The sequence below is a fragment of the Citrus clementina genome, unplaced genomic scaffold, assembly GCF_000493195.1.
Source record: "Citrus clementina cultivar Clemenules unplaced genomic scaffold, Citrus_clementina_v1.0 scaffold_7, whole genome shotgun sequence".
In the NCBI taxonomy this organism is placed as follows: Eukaryota; Viridiplantae; Streptophyta; class Magnoliopsida; order Sapindales; family Rutaceae; genus Citrus; species Citrus x clementina.
In genome coordinates, this window is record NW_006262075.1 from 9,420,682 (window position 1) to 9,443,196 (window position 22,515).

Here is a 22,515-nt window from a genome sequence, read left to right on the forward strand (position 1 = left end):
GGTCATATGAGTTCTTGGTGATGCCTTCCGGACTCACCAATGCGCCCTTAACATTCTGCAACTTAATGAATGATGTGTTGTATGAGTACTTGGACCACTTTGTGGTGGTATATCTCGATGACATAGTTGTGTACAACGAGTCTTTGGCGGATCACTTGGATCACCTTCAACAAGTGTTCTCACGGTTACGGGAACACACACTCTTTGTCAAGAAGGAAAAATGTGAGTTTTGTCACCGGGAGATAATATTCTTGGGGCATCGGGTAAGCTAAGGCAGAATCCGCATGGATGAGAGGAAGGTCAAGGCTATCCTTGATTGGCCTACACCTACAAATGTGGCAGAACTTCGGTCGTTTCTTGGGCTAGCTAACTACTACCGTAAGTTCATCAAAGAGTACTCAAAACGGGTTAGTGTACTCACGGACTTGTTGAAGAAAGATCGGAAGTGGGAATGGACGGAAGCGTGCCAGCAAGCATTCGAGAAACTCAAGCAAGCAATAGCTTCGGAGCCGGTGCTCAAACTACCGAATTTCAGCTTGCCATTTGAGGTACATACGGATGCATCGGATAGGGCCATTGGTGGCGTGCTGGTTCAAGATGGCCACCCGATAGCTTTTGAAAGTCGGAAGCTAAAGAACGCAGAACAAAGGTACTCGGCACATGAAAAGGAGATGACGACAGTGGTATATTGCCTAAGCACTTAGAGGCACTACTTGCTAGGTACGGTTTTTTCTGTTGTTACGGATAATGTTGCTAATACTTATTTCAAGACGCAGAAGAAGCTATCGCCAAAACAAGCAAGATGGCAAGAGTTCCTTGCTGAATATGACTTTGTGTGGGTACATAGGCCGCAGAAGATGCTCTCAGCCGTAAAACAGTTGAAGCGTATGTGGCCGCTTTGACAACTGTGGTGACGGATTTTCTTGACAAGATTCGGCAGCAAGCAGAAGCGGATACAAGCTACTGCCAACTCCGTGAGAAGATCAAGCAGGGCTTGGTGCGGAAATATTGGATTGAGGAAGACCTAATCTATGCACGAGGTGGGAAATTATATGTTCCCTCGGGAGTGGACTTGCAGAGAATTTTGTTGCGGGATACATATGATTCTCAATGGGCTGGACATCCAGGGGTGGAAAGGATGATGGCGTTGCTGGAACGTTCATATTTCTGGCCTAAGATGGAAGATGACGTACGGTTATACATCAAAACTTGCCTAGTATGTCAACTAGACAAATCGGAGAAAAGAAAGCCAGCGGGACTTCTACAACCATTGCCAAATCCGGAGAGACCTTGGCAATCTGTCTCAAAATGGATTTCATTTCGGGAATGGCTAAATCGGATGGGCAGAAATCGATTCTTGTTGTGGTTGATCGATTTTCAAAATATGCGATATTTATGCCCGCACCTCATGCTTGCCCAGCGGACAAAGCAGCGTAGTTGTTTTTTAGGCATGTGGTAAAATATTTTGGTGTTCCGGAGGACATCATTAGTGACCGGGATGCTCGGTTCACCGGAAGGTTTTATACAGTACTCTTCAATTTGATGGGGACAGAATTGAAGTTTTCTACTGCCAATCATCCTCAGACGGACGGACAAACGGAGAGGGTGAATGCATTGTTAGAAGAATACTTACGGCACTATGTGACAGCAAGCCAAAAGAATTAGGTGGACTTGCTAGATGTGGCTCAATTTTGCTATAACATCCATCGCTCTTCGGCGACGGGGATGAGCCCAGCAGAGCTGGTCATGGGGCAACAACCATTGACTCCTCACGAGGTGGCGAAATGGCATACTTGCAGGAAATGCCCTGCAGCTTACCGATTCGCGTGAGACAAGCAAGAAATGATCGAGAGGGCCATCGATAGCTTGGTGAAGGCATCGCGACGAATGAAGAAGTATGCAGATGCTGGAAGGAGACCATTGGAGTTCAATGAGGGCGATAAGGTGTTACTGAAACTAACGCCCTAAATTTAGAAGAAAATCAATAGCAAAATGGTGCATCGAGGGCTGGTACCGAAGTATGACGAACCATTTGAGGTAATGAAAAGGGTGGGTCAGGTTGCATATCGGTTATGGCTGCCTGAGCATTTGAAAATCTATTCTACATTCCATGTAAGTTTCCTTAAACCTTCAACGAAGACTTGGCGGATACGGGGCACCAACAAGCCAAGCGTGTTCCACCGGTAATTCGGAAGCAGTATGACAATGAAGTAGAGAGAATTCTTGATCATAAAACCATGGGGCAGAGTAAGAAGAATCGGAGAACGGAATATCTGGTTCAATGGAAAGGAGGCAGCGAAGCGGATGCTAGCTGGGAAAAGGAAGTGTCATTATGGCAATTCGAGTAGGAGGTTAAGGCGTACTTGGACTCCTTGCTGACAAGGGCGTCAGGTTCTTCTGGTGGGGGAGGTTTGTTACAGCCTTAAAACTCGAGGCACGCCAATGCTTGGCTTGCAGGCTTGTGCCAAGCATAATGTGGCAGCAGATGTGCAAGAAAACAAGGCAAGTCTGCACGCAGGCTGGGGCGTGGCAGCAACTAGCGGCTTGATGGGCAGTACGCGAGATGTGCGAGGCAGCGTGTTGAGAATCAAATAAAACGGCATTGAATGAAGCTTTCAAAGACAGAATCTGCACTTGTCAAAGGGGTAATCTGCACTTTTCAAAGACAAGATCCACGCCGAACAGATTGACACATTTCCTTCCGTATTCACATATGTAATCTTTGAAAAAATGTAGCTTTGCATCTATAAATAACTCTCAATGTATAATGCTTTATTTAAGAAATGAAAACACGTTTCTTCATGGTATCAGAGCCATGAATACGCTCAAGTTTCTTCAAGTTCCGCTGCTCTGTTTGTAACAAAAACAGAGGAAACCAAATTCCTCCCACAACTATTTTTCCCACCATTTTCTTTCTTAAACCCATTCCTACCATTACAGATATCTATGCCGATCAAGAAACAAGCCACCCATACGTAAAAAACTTGAGTTTACAAATTTATCAACAATCCCATCAATTTTCCGAGAGTGTGTTCCTCAAAAACCAAGAACACCATCAAATTTCTCAGTTTTCAGTAAGGAAACTGTAAAAATTTCGCATTTAAACACATTCCCACACGCTCCCACGCGCCACCCGAAGCCACGGCCAGTCAACCACGCGCCTCTGTCATCATTCACGCGCTCTCACGCGCTCCAGAGGTTGAAGAAGACGTCAGCCGACATGTTGTTTTTATCTCAAAAGTGCAGCAGTAAAAAAATGACGTGTCGTTTTTTGTTATATTAAAACCGACATGTCGTTTTTAAATTAGAGATAAAACGACGTAACGCTTAGTCTCCAGAAGTGCAGCAGGATTAAAACGACATGTCGTTTATATTCCACCATAACCGACATGTCGGTTTGGCAAGCAGTGGCCAAACGACCTGTCGTTTTGTTACCTAAAAAGGTTTTTTTTTTCTTCTTTCAATCTAGACGGAAAAAAAAACAAAAAAAACAAAAAAAAGAGAAAAAAGAAAAAGAAAAAAAACAAAAAAAATGGAGAAAACTCCAACTGAATCTAGTCCTGTTGTCATTCAATCTGTTCGATCTGATGGAGTATTTAATGTTGGAATTATCCTCATTGAGACAAACTACGATGTTTGGTCTCAAATAATGGAGATGCATCTTGCAGAAAGAGAAAAACTCTCATATATTCGTAGCAGCACAAAGCCATTTGAGGAATCTTCAAAGGAATATGAGAAATGGTATAGTGAGAACCAAAAAGTAAAAAGATGGTTACTCATATCCATGTCTTTGGAGATCATGAAGCGATATTTACGAATTCCTACAGCCTAAAAATCTGGGATGCATTATCAAAAGCCTTCTATGATGGAAGCAATGAATTACAAGTTTTCACTCTAAACCAGAAGGCATTCTCTACCAAGCAAAATGGACAACCACTCTATAAATTCTATGGAGAATTGGTCGAAATATTTCGAGAACTTGATCACCGAGATAAAGTGGTCATGAAGGATCCAGAAGATGTTGTAATATACAGAAGGTCTGTTGAAAAATTGAGAGTGCACATTTTTCTTGCTGGGCTAGATGAAGAATTTGACCAAGTTTGTGGAGAAATTCTACGAAAAGACATTATCCCAGACTTAGAAGAATGTTATTCTCTGATCCGAAGAGAAGATATACGGCAAAGCAAACTAAACAAGAAGGTCGACTCAGAAACGTCTGCTATGATAGCACGACAGCAGTCTCAAAGGAAGTTTGTTGACAAGTCATCACTCCATTGCACTCATTGTAGAAAGAAGGGTCATACGAAAGAACAATGTTTTGAAATCATTGGATATCCTGACTGGTGGGATACTCGAAAGAAGAACACCAAGCATGGATCAAAAACTACAGTAGCTGAATCCACATCCACTACAGATCTTAGAAAAGAATCTTCAATGCAAATCGCAACCTCTGTCAGTCCAGGTAAGGCCCTTAAAACTCTTACACCTGTTATTAATAGTACATGGATAATTGATTCTGGGGCAACTGATCATATGACTTTTGATTCTCGACAAGTTTCTCAATTGAAACCATCTTCACAAAAACATATTTCCACTACAAATGGAACCACAACCTCAATTATTGGGGAAGGATCTTTACGACTCACAAATGAATTAAATTTAGAAGCTGTGTTAATTGTTCCATCTTTAGATTATAATCTTTTATCTGTGTCTCAATTAACCACTTACTTATTATGTGTTGTAATTTTTTGGCCTGATCATTGTGTGTTTAAGGACATCCAAACGAAGCAAACGATTGGTTATGGTATTAGACGAGGCAACTTGTACTACTTGGAGATGTCATCAACAAACACTGGAAAGCTAAGCCCCGCACTAGTCACAGATAGTTCCATAAAAAAAGGAAAATCAGAAATTTGGTTATGGCATAGACGTTTAGGGCATGTGTCATTTGATTACTTAAAAAAATTATTTCCTAGTTTGTTTCTGAAATTTGATGTTTGTAACTTTAAATGTGATGTTTGTGAACTTTCAAAAAGCCATCGAACTACTTTTCCATTGTCCTTAAATAAAAATCCAGTTCCTTTTATGGTAGTACATTTTGATGTATGGGGGCCATCTAAAGTTTCTACAATTGGAGGTACTCGTTGGTTTGTTACATTTATTGATGATTGTAGCAGAATGACATGGATTTTTCTGATGAAATCGAAAGATGAAGTAAACTCTTTATTTCAAAGATTTCATAAGATGGTGACAACTCAATTTCAGACACAAATTCGAGTTCTACATACTGATAATGGAGGAGAGTATATGAGCACAGCAATTCAACAGTTTCTGAAATCACAAGGATCTGTCCATCAAACCACTTGTGTGAGGACACCCCAACAAAATGGCGTTGCTGAACGAAAAAACAGACATTTACTAGAAGTTGTTCGAGCATCACTAATCCAAGCCCATGCCATTATCTTATTGGGGAGAAGCACTGGCATCCGCAGCATACTTGATCAATCGAACACCTTCAAGCTCCCTTGGATTCAAGACTCCTTTCCAAGTTCTGAATGATGCAATTATGTCACCAAATGTGCCGAATCTGCCCCCACATGTGTTTGGCTGTGTTGCATTCGTTCATTTGCCGCAACAAGACAAATTATCTCCTCGAGCACTACGTTGTGTGTTTGTAGGGTATGCCTTACATCAAAAGGGATACCGATGCTATCATCCACCATCAAGAAAAATATACATCACCATGGGTGTCGTTTTTCATGAAGATATCATGTACTACATGTCAGAGTCTGAATTTCAGGGGGAGTATAATGAAGAGGAAATTCATACTCTTACATATCTTCCACCTGAAGAAAGTCAATCTTCCATTGAGATAGTAAACCTTCAAGATACTAGAAAAGCAAATGGTGATGATTCGCAGGCTGAGATATGTGAAGACACATTTGGGGAGCACAATAACTCAGACACAACTGCAATCGAGAATGAGTCACATGAAGAAATACTTAACCAATCGTCTGCAGAGGATGTTTCTACCACAAGTCCAATCAGAAGAATTCTTCCCCAGCGTCAAAATAGAGGTATCCCTAAACCCACATATGAGCCTGACTTCTCTAGTAGAGTTAAATACCCTATGAGTCATTTTGTGTCTAACCATCGCTTGTCAGAATCAAATCAGTCATTTGTAAATCAATTATCTACTGTATCTATTCATAACAGTGTGCAGGAAGCTTTAAAAGATCCAAAGTGGAAAGCGGCTATGAATGATGAAATGAGATCTCTTCAGAAAAATCAAACATGGGAACTAGTTGATCTTCCACCAGGAAAGAAACTAGTGGGTTGTCGATGGATCTACACTATAAAATACAAAGCATATGGCTCTATTGAACGATACAAAGCAAGACTCGTAGCTAAGGGTTACATCCAAACCTACGGGATTGATTATACTAATACGTTTGCACCGGTAGCAAAAATTAATACTATTCGTATCTTATTATCATTAGCAGTCAACTTGGATTGGCCAGTGCAACAGTTCGATGTAAAGAATGCTTTCCTCCATGGAGACCTGTCTGAAAAAATTTATATGGATCTACCACCAGGATGCAGTGGACCAGAACAACTCAATCAGAAAGTATGCAAATTGAAGAAATCATTGTATGGGTTGAAGCAATCCCCAAGAGCATGGTTCGGGAAATTCACAAAGGCTATGGTTCGTTTTGGGTATAACCAAAGCAATTCAGATCATACCTTATTCATTAAAAAACGACAAGGTAAAATCACTGCCCTTATTGTCTATGTGGATGATATGGTAGTTACAGGCAACGACGAGGAAGAAACAGAGGCTCTTCAGAAGTACTTGTCAAGAGAGTTTGAGATGAAGGATTTAGGTGCCTTAAAATACTTTCTTGGAATTGAGGTTTCTCGATCTAAGGGAGGAATCTTTCTGTCTCAAAGGAAATATGCCTTAGATCTATTGCACGAAACGGGAATGACAGCTTGTCAGCCTATTGACACCCCAATAGAAGAAGGACTGAAGTTTTGTATTACTTCAGACCAAGTTCCAGTAGACAAAGGAAGATATCAAAGGCTGATTGGAAGATTGATGTACTTGTCCCACACAAGGCCAGATCTTGCTTATGCATTGAGTGTTGTAAGCCAGTTTATGCATAATCCCGGAGAACAACACATGAAAGCAGTAATGCGGATCCTGAGGTACCTGAAGACAAATCCAGGAAAAGGAATCTTATTTTCCAAAAATGAAGATTACAGCAACATAGAAGTTTATACTGATGCAGATTGGGCCGGGTCAGTTAGTGATAGACGCTCTACTTCAGGATACTTTACCTTTGTGGGAGGAAACCTTGTCACATGGAGAAGCAAGAAATAACATGTCGTTGCCCGTTCGAGCGCTGAAGCAGAATATCGAGGCATGGCCCTTGGGATATGTGAAGGGCTATGGATAAGTTTTATCTTAAAAGATTTGGGCTATCCATCACAACAACCAATACAACTATACTGTGACAACAAAGCTGCACGAGATATTGCTCATAACCCAGTTCAACACAATCGAACAAAACATGTGGAGGTAGATAGATTTTTCATCAAGGAGAAATTAGATGAAAAAATCTTAGAACTGCCGAAAATTCGATCAGAAGATCAACTTGCAGATATTTTAACGAAGGCCATTTCAAGCAGGGCATTTACAAAATTCCTAGACAAGTTGGGTATGCAAGACATCTATGCACCAGCTTGAGGGGGAGTGTTGAGAATCAAATAAAACGGCATTGAATGAAGCTTTCAAAGACAGAATCTGCACTTGTCAAAGGGGTAATCTGCACTTGTCAAAGACAAGATCCGCACCGAACGGATTGACACATTTCCTTCCGTATTCACATATGTAATCTTTGAAAAAATGTAGCCTCTGCATCTATAAATAACTCTCAATGTATAATGCTTTATTTAAGAAATGAAAACACGTTTCTTCACAGCGCACAGGTGCTCAGAGGGTATAGCGCGCACACGAATGCGCGCAAGGCATGCACAAGCTGATGGGCAGCGGGTGACCGTACGCAGTGGGCAAGCGCGCACCAAGCAGCATGCGCACACACAAAGCGTGCCAGGCAGCGCGCACGCGCACGCTAACGGATAGCAGACAAGCGCGCCAATGGAGCGCACATGCACAAACACATGTGCCACACATAAGCATCAGGCCAAGGGGATTGTTGGAGCAATTCTTAGTGGCGGCAGCCCGCCACTGCATGGGCACTACCTAAAATGGGGATCTTGTCTAAGTGGGGATGGTCCGCCACTATTCAATGTATCCTAAATAATAGTGTATGGACAAAGCACTTAGGTAGTGGGCTTATTTGTTTATGTGTGCTAGTGGCAAACAAGGTATGGGTTGGGAATACTCTATACTATCCTAGTAAGTGGGACTATCACTTACAAATGCTATAAGTAGCATTATGGGGGGAGAGCTTGGAGAGCCAAGTTTTGTAGACAGTGAGTGGTAATCTCCAAGCACTCTTGCTGGAAGCTATTTGTAGTTCCTTGTTCTTGATTAATAAGAAAAGGTTGGAAGTTGGTGCTTCCGTAAATCTTGTGTGCCTTGTGTTTGTGTTTCGGTTGCTGTATTGTTGAAAATCTTGGGGTGTGTTTCACACACGTAGCCTCCGTTGCGAATTTTCGAGTGGCTGACTAAGCAGAAAACTTAGCGCCATCACGGGCTTGCCGCATCAAAGAAAATAGCCTTGTGACACCTAGCAAAATGGTTATCGTTATCGTTATCTTGATCTTGATAAATACAAAAATAAAAGGCTTAAATTAATGATAAGCTAAGAGATAAGGCTAACCACTTTAAACTTCTAGAGCACTAACGAATGCCAAGTATGCTGCCATGTCATCTAACATATTTGAATTTGTATTACTTAAGTTTGGTAATTCTCCGCTACAATATTTTCATCATCGTCTTCCTATACGATTTGAGAATCTAACGTATTTAATCAAAGTGATAGTCTCTCTTTCAATCCGTGAACGAATGCCCAATAGATTTTTTGGGATCAGGACAAAAGGACTGGCCTAATGCTTGGGGTCCACGTAAAATTTTTCCACATTTGAAGTTTCAACAAGTTATGAGTTGACATGTCTCCTCTGTTTTTATTTTTGCAGCTTCTCAGAAATTTCGGTTCATTATATATATGCTTGGTAGAACCAATGTTTCTTTGTGCATTACCAGTCCTACCATACACTTGCAATCTGAATACAGTCATGGAAAGAATTCCTCTTCTGATCAGTATGATGATCAAAGTTCTCTTAATCCATTGTTTGATTCTTATATCCTTAATTATTACAGCTGTAGCAGTCAACACAATTACTATTACCACAGACCAAGATGCTCTTCTTACCCTGAAACCTCATATAGCTCACGAACCTGGCAATCTTTTGGCCAAAAATTGGACCTCAAATACCTCTGTCTGTAATTGGATGGGCGTCACTTGTGATGTCCATAGCCATAGAGTCACAGTCTTGAATATTTCTCACCTAAATCTCACAGGAAGCATCCCTTCTCAACTTGGGAATCTATCTTCTCTACAAGCACTTGATCTCAGTTTTAACCGGTTTAACGGAACCATACCTTCCTCCATCTTCAGCCTAAATTCACTACAAATACTTGATCTCAGTGATAACCAACTCTCTGGTTCTTTCCCTTCTTCCATCTTCAATATGTCTTCTTTAAAAGTTGCTGATTTTAGGAAGAATAGACTGTCTGGTGAGTTCCCAGCAAATATTCCCAATAAACTCCCGGGAGCCATGCAGAAAGGAATCGGAAACTTGACCAAGCTTGAGAAGTTATATCTTGGCCATAACAGACTCCAAGGTGCGTACACAGAGCTAGTATGTAAATAAACTTTGCAGTATCACTCCTGATATCTTACCTTAATTAGTTAATTTAACCACCGATGCTCAATTTTAGAAAATCATGAAGGTTAGTAGCAATAGTAAAAGTTGTTGATTTAGTAGTTAAAAAGTGCAAGTGGTTCTGTTGTCATAATTTTTTTGTCAATTGGTGTAGCTACTTTGTCCAGTTTGCAAACTTTGTTCTTTTTAGTCTATACTTTAATCATATTTGATTGTTTATGAGCCATAGACTGTTTGTATTTGACATGAAAGGAGAATAGGACTACAGTTAAATAGGAAATGTTTGGTAGCTTGGATAAAGCTTAGGATTGGATTAGATTTAGGACTAAAGTTTAATCTCATCCAGCGTCATGTGTGGCTGTGAAACTAATGGATTGGTCTAAGATTTACTCTAAATCTAATGGGACTAGGGGTGGGCATGGGTTGGGTTGGAGGGGATTTATAAAAATCCAACTCAACTTACTATTGAATGGGTTGAGATAAAAATTAATTTAACCCAACCCAATAAATATATTTAACTCAATTCAACCCAACTCTTAAATCATCGGGTTGGGTTGGGTTGATCAAGTTGAAACTTTAAAGATCAAATCAAAATTAAAAATTAAATAATTAAAAAAGATATGAAACTTGTTAAATTAAATATAAATATATTATAATATGAAAATTTCATTCACGGTCTAGTATTTAAAGAAGAAAGTTAAAAAATCAACTATCTTAAAATTAAGAAAATTTCAACAAATGAGCTTTTAGATTTTATTCCTAGCTTCCCGCATCTCTTTTTCAAAGTCCAAATTCAGACCTTTTAAATAATTAACTAGCATCATGTCCTGTAATAAAATGAATGTGATTTATAATTATGTGTTGCTAAATGTTTATTGAAAAATAAAGAGAAGCTAAAACCAACTTACTTTCAAAATTAGACTTGCAAGATAATAAATTTACCAAGCAATTATATACTACTACGTCAATCAATAACCATAGCTCAGTTGGAATGTTTAGTTGTTTACCAACTCTATAACATATAAATATTATCATTTACGTGGGTCGGGTTGGTCAAATACATTAATCATAATTAAACCAACTTAACCTGATTATTAATTGGGTTCGAAAAAATTAATCCAATTAACTCACAATAACCCTTCAACCTGTCAAAATCAGATTGGGTTGGGTGGGGTTGGGTTGAGTCCATTGGGTTGGATTGGGGTTACCCGCCCCCTAAATGGAACTACTAATCCTTATTTTAGTTTGGGTTAAGTAGGATAAATTTAAATAAAGAATTGGACTATTGGCATCTTTCTAATCTCTTCACGAAACCTCTTTTTCAATTATATTTATTTTATTTTTGAAAATATTCTTTTTTCTTTTCAACTACACTTCTAAAATGTTCTTTTTTCTTTTCAACTGCACTTCTAATTTTTCATTTAATTTTTTTATTGTTAAAACTTAAAGTCGTATTGTGCTATTTTTTATTTCTTTTACAATCTTATAATTACCTACACATATATTAAAAAGCTTTCTGCGTGATGAATTTTTGAATAGTAATCATTGGCTTAAATTACACATATTTTAAATTATAATTTGAAAGCAATCTTAAGTACAAAAATATTTAATCAATAATAAACATGAAAAAAATAATAGATTATTCTAAATTTGTACAACTTATTTAGTTAGATAGAAAATAATGGGTAGAAAATTAAAAAGAAAAAAGGATTGATTATGAATATAAGTAATTTGTTTAAAAAGGGGAAATTATCACTGCACCACCTCTTTTTTGCCTTATATTCATCCAACTATCAAAAAATTCTAATATGTTCTCTGCACCACCTTTTTTTTTTAAATTTGTATCAACTAGCCACTTTTTAACTAACACATTTAAATAATTTAAATGAAATGACAATTTTACCCCTAAATAAATTAAAAAACCATTTTATTTTACAAAACTTTGAAAAATAAGAAAATTATAATTATAAAAATATCCCTAAGTTTAATAAAAAATAAATCCCAAATAAAAGTGCTCAGCTGATTTTTATTTAATTTAGATTTTACAAAATTTTAATAATTATTTTTATTAAAAATTATAATTTTGAGAAATTTTAATAAAAATGACTGAATTTATTTATTAAAAATTATAATTTTGCAAAATTTTATTAAAATAATTGAATTTATTTATTAAAAAATAAATCCCAAAATTTTAATAATTTAGGGACTTTTTATTAAATCCCAAAATTTTGTAATTATTTTTATAATTATAATTGTTATTTAGATTTTTATTAAAAATAAAAATTCTAATTTTGGGATTTATTTTTTATTAATCTTAGGGGTATTTTTAGAATTATAATTTTCTTATTTTTTAAAGTTTTTGTAAAATAAAATGCTCTTTTAATTTATTTAGGGGTAAAATTGTCATTTCATTTAAATTATTTAACAGTGTAAGTTAAAAAGTGGCTAGTTGATACAAAGTTTTTAAAAAAAATTGGTGCAGAGAACATGTTAGAATTTTTTGGTGGTTGGATAAACATAAGGCAAAAAAAAGGTAGTGCAGTGATAATTTCCCTTAAAAAAAATTGTGTGTGTTTAATTCTTATTTGTCCTCAACTATAATTTTATTTGAAGAGGGGTTTTATAAGGATAATGGAGGGGTGCCAATAGCTTTAGTCTTAAATGAAATGTTTTTTTCCTCTTTACCAGTCTTTTCCTTTTCAGTTAAGCTAATTATAAATTTAAACAAAATATAAAAAAGAAATTAATTCCATAGTTTTTAACCTAAAATTTTATATAATATTAAAGATCAATATTTTATTCAATAAATTATTTTAAAATATACTTAATTTATCAAAATTTTCACTAATTTATTTTAAATTGCATTTAATTTAAGATTAAATATTAAAATTTTAATTAAATAATTTATTTAAATGTGTAATTTAGTATTTGATTATTGTATAAAATATTTGTTAAAATTTAATTAAATGTTCAATTTATTTTATTTAATTGATAATAATATATCTCATATGTAATAACATGTCCATGAACATATGATATTTGTAATTAATGTCAACTTAAGTACTATTCAAGTTCATTTAAATTTAATTTAATATAGTCTAATCCGATGGTGTAAAAAATGTAATACAGGACTCTAATCTAATGGTACCAAACATAATACAATACTATATAATCCAGCTTAATCCAATTAAATTTATACCTTTCTCTAAAATGTATAAGGATTAAGTGCTGAGCACTTAATTTTAGTTGTTAGGAAAGGGAAATAAAAAACAAATTGTAACCATTAATTCAATGCTCAACACTAAAGAATAGAGATGACAATTTATGACGTGATCGATCAACTCAATATGAATAAGATATGATCTACTTAGTTTGAATTTGTGCTTAGAGTTTCAAACACTCAATCAAGCTCGTTTATCTCATGCTCTATATTCATATATATTATAAACCTCCACAAAATGGAGGGTGTATTGAAGGTTGTCATTTTATCTACGGCGTAATTGAAAGTTGACCGAAAAATGTATGAAGTTTGACTTATATTCATGTCAGTGCTGTAGTTGCAATTTATTATCAGGTAACCATTCCTTAATCTAGCTTCAATCTTTCTTAACAGGCACCGTTCCTTCTCAACTTGGAAGTCTATCTTCACTGCAGTACCTTGATCTTAGTTTTAACCAGCTTTTGGGTACCATTCCGTCCTCCATCTTCAGCATAAATACACTGGAAATACTTGACCTCAGCAATAACCAACTCTCTGGTTCTTTCCCTTTTTTCAACATGTCTTCTTTACAAGTTATTGATTTAAGTGACAATAGACTATCTGGTGAACTGCCAGCAAATATTTTCAGCTATCTTCCTTTTGTGCAATTCCTTTCTTTGGCATTCAATCAATTCGCCGGACATTTACCAAGAGAAATTGGGAACTTGACCTCGCTCACATCAATTGACCTTAGCGAAAACCACTTGATGGGTACGTACCTTTAAACCACTTTTAATAACTTTATAGCTTGTTATTTATTAGTTATATCTATTATCTAGAACAAACCTGGTAAGTATCTACATATTAATTCTTACTAAAATACATGCATGTCGACAAAATTTCTCGACAGAATTCTTTGATATGATACAAAATTAGTCTTAGAATTTTTTAGTTTACATGCTTCCTTAAATAATTGATGAGTATGCAGGTGAGATACCACATGAAATCGGTAATCTTCGTAATCTACAGGCACTGGGGCTTCTAAGTAACAACTTAGTCGGTGTTGTTCCAGCTACACTCTTCAACATATCAACACTGAAAATACTTCAACTCACAAATAACACTCTCTCGGGATCTATTTCATCAAGCATACGCCTTGCACTTCCAAATCTTGAGCTTTTTAGCTTGGCGAATAATAATTTCAGTGGGAAAATTCCAAGTTTCATCTTCAATGCTTCTAAGCTCTCCATTTGTGAGTTGCCAGATAACTCATTCTCAGGATTTATTCCCAACAGGTTCCACAATATGAGAAACCTCAAGGAGCTCAACTTAGAATATAACTACATTACATCTTCAAATCACGAATTGAGCTTTATTTCTTCATTGGCAAATTCCAAGAAGTTAAAAGTCTTAAGCTTAACAGGAAATCCTCTGCTGGATTGCGTCCTTCCAAGTTCCATTGGTAATCTTTCCCTTTCTATGGAAAGATTCTACTTGCACAATTGCAACATTCGGGGTAGTATCCCTAAAGAGATGGGCAACCTAATCAACCTGATAATCATTCGTTTAGGATACAATAAATTGAATGGATCAATTCCGAGTACACTGAGCAGACTCGAGAAACTCCAAATTTTGGGTCTTGAAAATAATCAATTAGAAGGACGAATCCTGGATGATATTTGTCGTTTGGCTAGACTATCTAGTGTTTACTTGGACCACAACAAGCTTTCTGGATCAATCCCTGCTTGCTTCGGTAATCTAGCTTCTTTAAGGAAACTCTCATTCGCTTCCAATGAGTTGACTTTTGTACCCTCAACTTTTTGGAACCTTACAAACATATTGATGGTTGACTTGTCATCAAATCCTTTGAGTGGCTCTCTTCCACTAGAAATTGGAAATTTGAAGGTTCTAGTGGAATTATATTTGTCAAGAAATAATTTATCCGGTGATATTCCAACCACGATTGGAGGGCTAAAGAATCTACAAAATCTATCCCTAGGAGATAATAACTTGCAAGGCTCAATTCCGAATTCAATTGGTGACTTGATAAGCTTGGAATGCTTAGATCTGTCCAATAACATTCTTTCTGGCATTATTCCTTCATCCTTAGAGAAACTCTTGTACCTCAAATATCTAAATGTCTCTTTCAATAGACTAGAAGGGGAAATACCTAGAGGAGGAACTTTGGCAAACTTTACAAGTGAATCTTTTATGGGAAATGATTTGTTGTGTGGTTCACCTCATCTGCAAGTCCCACCATGCAAAAGCACCAAAACTCGCACTAATCAAAAATCACGAAAAGTTGTTATTCTCCTAGGAGTTGCTTTGCCTTTGAGTGCTGCCTTCATAATCATATCCATACTGGCTTTTAAATTTGGGTTAATCTCTACGTGTCGAAAAGGAGACACAAAGTTGTCAAACATTCAAGCTAATATGCCTCTGGTAGCATGGAGAAGATTCTCATACCAAGAACTTTTACAAGCAACAGATCAATTTAATGTAAACAACTTAATTGGCAGTGGAAGTTTTGGTTCAGTATACAGAGGCAGATTTCTAGATGGGATGGAGGTTGCAATAAAGGTGTTTCACCTGCAACTTGAGGGAGCATTGGAGAGTTTTAATGCTGAATGTGAAGTGCTCAGAAGTATTCGTCATCGGAATCTTGTTAGAATTATCAGCAGTTGTACCAATGATGACTTCAAAGCTTTGGTACTAGATTACATGCCTAAAGGAAGCTTGGAAGCTTGTTTGTATTCTGACAATTCAAATTTGGATATTTTCAAAAGATTGAACATAGTTATTGACATTGCATTAGCTTTAGAATATCTTCACTTTGGTCACCCAAATCCTGTGGTTCACTGCGACATAAAGCCTAGTAATGTACTGCTAGATGAAGACATGGTTGCACGTTTGGGTGATTTTGGTATTGCAAAGCTCTTAAGTGGAGATGAATCCATGAAACATACACAAACACTTGCCACAATAGGTTACATGGCACCAGGTTTGTTCTAAACTCCCATTTTTATTCATTCATTTTACATTATATAATTGGTTTTTCAAGAATATTATTTATGAATTATCTAACTATGAAATTGATATGATCCACAGAGTATGGAAGGGAAGGACAAATATCGACAGAAGGTGACGTGTACAGCTTCGGAATTATGTTAATGGAAATATTTACAAGGAAGAGACCCACGGATGAAATTTTTTCTGGAGAGATGAGCTTAAAACGTTGGGTTAATGACTCATTACCTATTTCAATAATGAATGTTGTGGACCAAAACTTACTGAGTAGAGAAGACAATCATTTTGTTGCCAAGGAGCTTTGTATATCATCGGTGTTCAGTTTAGCTGTGGAATGCACAAGCGAATCACCTGATGAAAGGATCAACGCAAAGGAAACTTTAGCCAGACTCGTAAAAATTAGAGACACACTGTTGTCGAAAGTTGAAATGGTCCCAGCATAAGTCTGTCAGTTGCTTTTCTTGTTTTCATTGGAGGTATAGTTGCTTCTCAATGTCTATGACGGATAGCTTTTTGTCAATTCCTCTCTGATTTTGCTAATCTGCATTATTTTCAAATGATCCTTTAAGTCTCTATCTTTTTAATTTATCTAATTATTGTGTATTGAATTTGAGGCTCTTATTTTAAAAGATATTAAAATAATTCATACGTAGTTGAAATAGGTGTTGGATTTTAAAACCAGAACCTGTGTACGAACTACATATCATCGAAGAAAATAAGCATAATGTTACTATTCGCATTTGGAATGTTAAGTTTGTAACAGCTTTTATGACTTTTAAATTTAGTTTTGATGACAGAGTACTCTGTTTACTCTGAAAATCTTGATATTTGTTGTAGGCTTTGCAGCACTTCTTAAAATTCCTCCACTTTGGTTTTTTCATTTTAATTGCAGCATCCTCCATCCCGATTTCATGTGAGCGGAATTCAAACCCTACATCTCATGTACTACCTACTCTTACCAGCTGAAACCAAGTAGTACTGATGATTTTGCTAATTTGTTGTTTCTATTTTTTTTAACCCTCTCAAAATTGTGAATATTACAGGCTCGAAAACACTTTGAACCATGGCCTTGAATTAGTTTGGAGCATTGGATACTAGAAAAGCTCATCACAGTGAGTTTCTAGCTCATATTTATAGCTTGCAATTAACTTATTGAATGATGTACATTCCGTCTTGGCGTTTCTCGTATATACTAATTTATGATGTCTCATCTTACATACTGATTAGCCTACTACATCATCCAAGTTACCATTTTAAATTATGCCTCTAAAATTATACGTGAGCATTTTAGGCTTTTCTAATCCAAAATAAGGCCTCTAAGTTCTATTAATAGGCCTTCAATTTGCTGTTTGTAGCTGTCAAAATTTCAACGCAGGTAGGAGAAAGCTTTTAATATAACTTTTTATTTTATAGAACCAAATAACGTTAGTTGCAGTTCTGGAGGGATAGGGATTGCAAGTTGCTGAGCATCTGGGAATTGCAAGAGCTGCAGTTGTCGCTTTTGGACCCCGAAGCATGAAGCTTGCACTGTCACTTCATATTCCAAAGCTTCTTCAAGCTGGTAAGTTACTTAACATGTTCCCCTTAGGACAAGTTAAGAACTACTGGTATTGTGAACTCTTTGAGCATACGCTTACTGATGAAAACATTAAATATACAGAAATAGGAAATTTGGAATAAGAGTTTAAATAGTTCAACCATTATACTTGATGGCATCACATTGTTATCAAATCAAACAAAAGAAACAAGAATCTCTAATGTGAAACCCTTGCGTAAAATTCAAACTCAAAAAACACAGTGATAAACAGCAACATATGATAGTAGAAATGTGGAAAGATTTGACATTGACTTCGTGCTCATTGGCCATACAGATTCTCTGGAAACCTATGTAGCGACATCCCTCATTTCTAGTATTATAGAAATCACCGTGATAAATGGCAACATACGGTAATCACAATGTGGAAAGATTCGCCCTTCACTTCATGCTCATTGACCATACAAATCCTCTGGAAACCTATGTAGTGACATCCCTCATTTCTGGTATTGCAAAAGAGCTGAAAAAAAAAAGGAAACAATAGGATAGTAATACGTAAACAAAAAACATTAATTTAATTACTTTGACAAAATTACTAAGACACTAACAACTTGAATTTCTCATCGATTTCATCTCATTTTAAAAGGAGAAAGAAGTAACCAATCAATAACATCCACATCTATTAGAAAGACAAAACAAACTGAAAGACCCAAATCTACTTCATAACGCAAGATTCAAATGTCAACGCAAGATTCAAATGTCAGCATTTTTAAATGAAAACTACGTACTTTATAGTACCAGATCAACATATTCAATTCTCAAGAATATTAACCATAGAGTGATTCCATTTAGCTGATAAAAGTTTCTAGTGTAAAATGATTTTTTAAAACAATTACCTGCAACTAAATTGCCATAATGCTTGCATTTCCATTTCCTAGAGTGAAATTTTATGTTAATTTTCTCCAATATTTTAAAATATTTTTTAAATTTGAAGAGTAAAACCATTTTATTTATGCAGTTTTTATGCTTGAGTGAGTGGTTACTGAGAAAGTATCAGAGTAAAGACGCTAATGTCAAAAACCAAAATTGCACTGATCGTGAGTTCTGGAGCACAATTAGAATGCCACTTGGTCACAATTTCCACCATCTCTTTCACATTATTTTTGTGTGAGTTCTTTTCATATCATTTTTTGTGAGTTTTTCAAATTAAATACACGTATATATGAATGTGATTAATTAGCTTGTTATTTATTATCTTATGAAAATTCTCGTGCATGTGAGGGTGGGCCAGATGGATGTCCCAAAATGCTTCACTTGCTCATAACATCATTTGAGCTGGCTTGTACACCTACTGAAAATACGAGATATGGCCTTGCACATTAATAAGACAAAGGGTTCGTTTGGGATTGCTTTTGTAAGGTTTAAAAGTGATTTTGAAAATTTAAAAATTAATTTTAGTGTTTGGTAAAAAAAAATCAAAATAACTTTTATCAAAATCAGTCCCTCTACATTTGATTTTGAAAAGTAAAAAATGAGTAACTTTTAAATTTTAATCACCCTTTAATATAATTTCATAAATATCCTCAAAATTATTACCTAAACCCAAAATTATTCTTATTCAAATTGGAAACAAAATTAATATTTTCACAAATTTTTATTATAATTCATCGATATAAATTTATTAATATCAATTTGTTGGTCAAATATTATTAAATTTGTTTCACTAAATTATAAATTTAATTATCTATTGTTTTATGATAAAAATAAAAAATAAAATCAATATATTATTAAATTTATTTTTTAGTGAAAATTATTATAATACACAATCAAAAATATTATATGTACATGTTTTTATATGTATAAAGAAATTTTATCCTACATTATGTACATTTGATCTATAAATAGCCAACAATATTCTATCTATAATTAGCCAACATACACAAATGATCATGACATAGGAACAAACCATATGATTTGTAAATCAACTCATCACACAACATGTTGAGCATCTACTCTGTGCATAAAATTTATATTAATTTTCTCCAATATTTCAACTTTTTTTTTTCATTTTGCTCCTTCTTTGTGTGTATAATCCTATGCATCAATGGTATCCATCTATGTCATGAAAAGGCACTCATCCTTACCTTGTCAAACCAATATCTACAATAGTTCATGCTATGTGAATTTTCGTTGTTTGTGAACACATCACTTTACTTTCACCATGCACATTTGATTGCGTACTAAACACCGTAATAAAAATCAAATAAAAAACAAGAAACCTAATGTCAAAACTAAAGGTGGTTTTTGGTTTTAAGAAAGGGGAGCAGAGGAGAGGAAATAAGAGAGATGAGAGGTGATGAGAGGAGAGGAGTATGAAATTAATTAATATTGTTGGGTTTCACATTAAATTGAAAGGAAAAAAAAAATTACAAATTTTTTTTGGACAAATATAGCCATTATTTTTAGTGTTAAAATGTTAATATTATTAATAAATAAAAAATAATTAAACTATAAATTAATTTAATCTAGAAAATAAATTAATAAAAAATTTTAATTTTATATTATATTTTTAATTAATTCATTATTATTTTATAATCAAAATAAGTAACATTGCTAACTAGTTATATACTTAATTTAGTTTCTAAACATTTATGATTATTGAAAACAATAATATATTAGCCTGTTGAAATTATCTAGTTAAATAGAAAATTTTATTTTTAAAAAAAATTATAGCATCAAGTCATGGACAGCAGTCGACCGCTACCGCCATTGACCACTACCGTTGACCTCCATTGACCATCTTTTTTATCGCGTTAAATATATAAAAATGATCAGAAATAGATGATTTACTCATTGGAAATATTAATTTTGCTGAAAATACAATATATGGTCAGAAATATGGGAGTTACAATTTTCTCAAATATTTAAACAAGATTTGAGGTATATAACATTGTGTTTTAGTACATTTCTAACTTCATAGAGTTGTAGATCATCTCATGAAAAGTCCATTCCGGTAGAACTTCAGCGAGTCTCCAATGACAATCCGACAATCCACTTTACTGCTTTTCTTTTTTTGCAAATAAGTTTATCCTATTAATTTGAGAAAATAAATTTAAATTATTTGCACTTCAACTTATTTAAAATTAATTTTTTTAGAAGACAATATTGAAATTTTTACATCCCAATGGATAAGGAATTTAAAATCCTTACCCGTTAATATGGAATACAATTTTTTCAACTTGATGGAAATGGAAATTCAATTCCATTAAAATTGTTCCAAGTGAAAAAGAAATCAAAATTTTTTCCTATCTCTCCACTCCTCTACCCCCAACCAAACATGTACTAAAAGCATCACAAAATGGTGATGAGCATTAACTTATAATTGTCGCCAGCATGAACAGATTTGCCATTGACTTGGTGCTCCCTATATCCGTCGATATCGTAGTTACAGTCCTTGTTGTCAGTGTTACAAAAAACTAAAAACAACCAAAAAAGAAAACAACCTAAAAATCACATTAAAACCAACGATTAAAACAGAAGTTTATAAATTACGGTTCTAAGGAAAAGTTTAGAACAAAATTGAAAGCATAGGCAACCTTGTAGTGAGTAGTAATGGCAATTTTGTCCACAAATCTGCATATCCATAAAAATCCACCCATTGCAGGTGAAATTGTGGATAATGGACCTGCCACAGGACAGCGAATGAGTTTGGTGAATGAAAAAAAATCCGTCAGATACTTGTGAGAATACCCACTAACTTGCATTAGTTTTTTTTTTAATAATTTGAATTTTGATATTTATTCAAGAAAATACATAAGGTAAGAGTGAGATCTAATACTAAGCCAATATATATGAGATAATTTTATGAATCATGTTGGATGGATGTTACTAATAGTTGTGAGTGAGATAAAGACCTTAATTCTTGGAGTTTGGAGCTTGTTATTGATTAAGATGGACCATGGGTGCTACTCTTGGATGCTATTTGGTGAATTGTGGCTCTTTGTTATTTTTTTAAAAAAACAAAAAACAAAAGTACTTTGATGGACTTGTGTATTGTATATTTAAATTAGAAAATTTTGTTAGATTACTACATTTTGTGCATTTGTTTTAATATTGAAATTTTTATGTTCTCACTTACATTGCTAAAAATTAGAGTAAATTATGTCATGTGTATTTTTTAGGCTAAATTTATAGTTTCAATTATGTAATTTATAATTTAGGTTTGTGAACTCACAAAAAATATATTAGATACTAGTGTGGATCCGGTAATTGCTCAAACCCGTAATAGGGGGGTTTTTGGAAAAAAAGATGAATTGTCATAAAACTTTGTTTCTTAAAATAGCAATTAGACTATCTTAGATTATTAACTTAAGATTTATCAAAAAATTATTAACTTAAGAGTAAATATCTTTTTTTTTTAAATCAGGATTAAAAAAATGAAAAGGAAAAAATGAATATTATTTTACCCAAAATTATAAACCCAAAACAAAGCCTTTATTTTAGCAGGCATGTCACATCGGCTGGAGATAAATACTTAGTGAAAAGACATATATCAATGAAATTTAGGAATTATTGTTTTGAGTGGTTGCTTCATGCATGTATGGACAAATGGTGAATCATTCAAACCAATTTTCAGAGGGTGGCACAATTGGTTTGAAAAAGATAACGAACAATCAAAATGATGCATAAATGGAAAGTCAAAGCACGTGGGCAATTAATTCATGACCAATCAAAACTTGATCTTAACCGTCGATTCTGGCGCGTCAGAATAATCGACGGACAAAACCACGTCAGATGACAACATCTTGCCAGGCAAAGCTATTGACTTTGGTCGTCGGGT

The 22,515-nt window shown here is 34.9% G+C and overlaps 3 protein-coding genes across 3 annotated transcripts; all 3 read left to right on the forward strand.

Moving 5' to 3' along the window:
• Nucleotides 1–3,532: 3,532 nt before the first annotated feature.
• On the forward strand, nucleotides 3,533–5,559 carry LOC112096885. The gene is made up of 3 exons (XM_024181085.1): nucleotides 3,533–3,741; nucleotides 3,828–4,707; nucleotides 5,266–5,559. The coding sequence occupies exons 1-3, from the start codon at nucleotides 3,533–3,535 to the stop codon at nucleotides 5,557–5,559; spliced, it is 1,383 nt and encodes a 460-aa protein (XP_024036853.1).
• Nucleotides 5,560–9,244: 3,685 nt separating this feature from the next.
• LOC112095428 (LRR receptor-like serine/threonine-protein kinase FLS2) lies at nucleotides 9,245–15,830 on the forward strand. Its single transcript, XM_024181086.1, has 4 exons — nucleotides 9,245–9,874; nucleotides 13,529–13,885; nucleotides 14,103–15,694; nucleotides 15,750–15,830. The coding sequence occupies exons 1-4, from the start codon at nucleotides 9,265–9,267 to the stop codon at nucleotides 15,828–15,830; spliced, it is 2,640 nt and encodes an 879-aa protein (XP_024036854.1). The 5' UTR covers nucleotides 9,245–9,264.
• LOC18035866 (probable LRR receptor-like serine/threonine-protein kinase At3g47570) lies at nucleotides 15,753–16,611 on the forward strand. The gene is made up of 2 exons (XM_024180983.1): nucleotides 15,753–16,115; nucleotides 16,223–16,611. Exons 1-2 carry the CDS (start codon nucleotides 15,836–15,838, stop codon nucleotides 16,582–16,584), a joined length of 642 nt encoding a protein of 213 aa, XP_024036751.1. The 5' UTR covers nucleotides 15,753–15,835; the 3' UTR covers nucleotides 16,585–16,611.
• The last annotated feature ends 5,904 nt before the right edge of the window (nucleotides 16,612–22,515 follow it).

Excerpts from the sequence above, each read along its gene's own strand:
- LOC112096885 (XM_024181085.1), top strand. The coding sequence starts at position 3,533 with ATGGAGAAAACTCCAACTGAATCTAGTCCTGTTGTCATTCAATCTGTT. Across the intron at positions 3,742-3,827 it reads TCAAAGGAATATGAGAAATG|CCTAAAAATCTGGGATGCAT; the intron begins GTATAGTGAGAA and ends GAATTCCTACAG. Across the intron at positions 4,708-5,265 it reads TAGATTATAATCTTTTATCT|ACACAAATTCGAGTTCTACA; the intron begins GTGTCTCAATTA and ends ACTCAATTTCAG.
- LOC112095428 (XM_024181086.1), top strand. The coding sequence starts at position 9,265 with ATGGAAAGAATTCCTCTTCTGATCAGTATGATGATCAAAGTTCTCTTA. Across the intron at positions 13,886-14,102 it reads TAGCGAAAACCACTTGATGG|GTGAGATACCACATGAAATC; the intron begins GTACGTACCTTT and ends ATGAGTATGCAG. Across the intron at positions 15,695-15,749 it reads GGATGGAGGTTGCAATAAAG|TGCTCAGAAGTATTCGTCAT; the intron begins GTGTTTCACCTG and ends CTGAATGTGAAG.
- LOC18035866 (XM_024180983.1), top strand. The coding sequence starts at position 15,836 with ATGCCTAAAGGAAGCTTGGAAGCTTGTTTGTATTCTGACAATTCAAAT. Across the intron at positions 16,116-16,222 it reads AATAGGTTACATGGCACCAG|AGTATGGAAGGGAAGGACAA; the intron begins GTTTGTTCTAAA and ends TATGATCCACAG.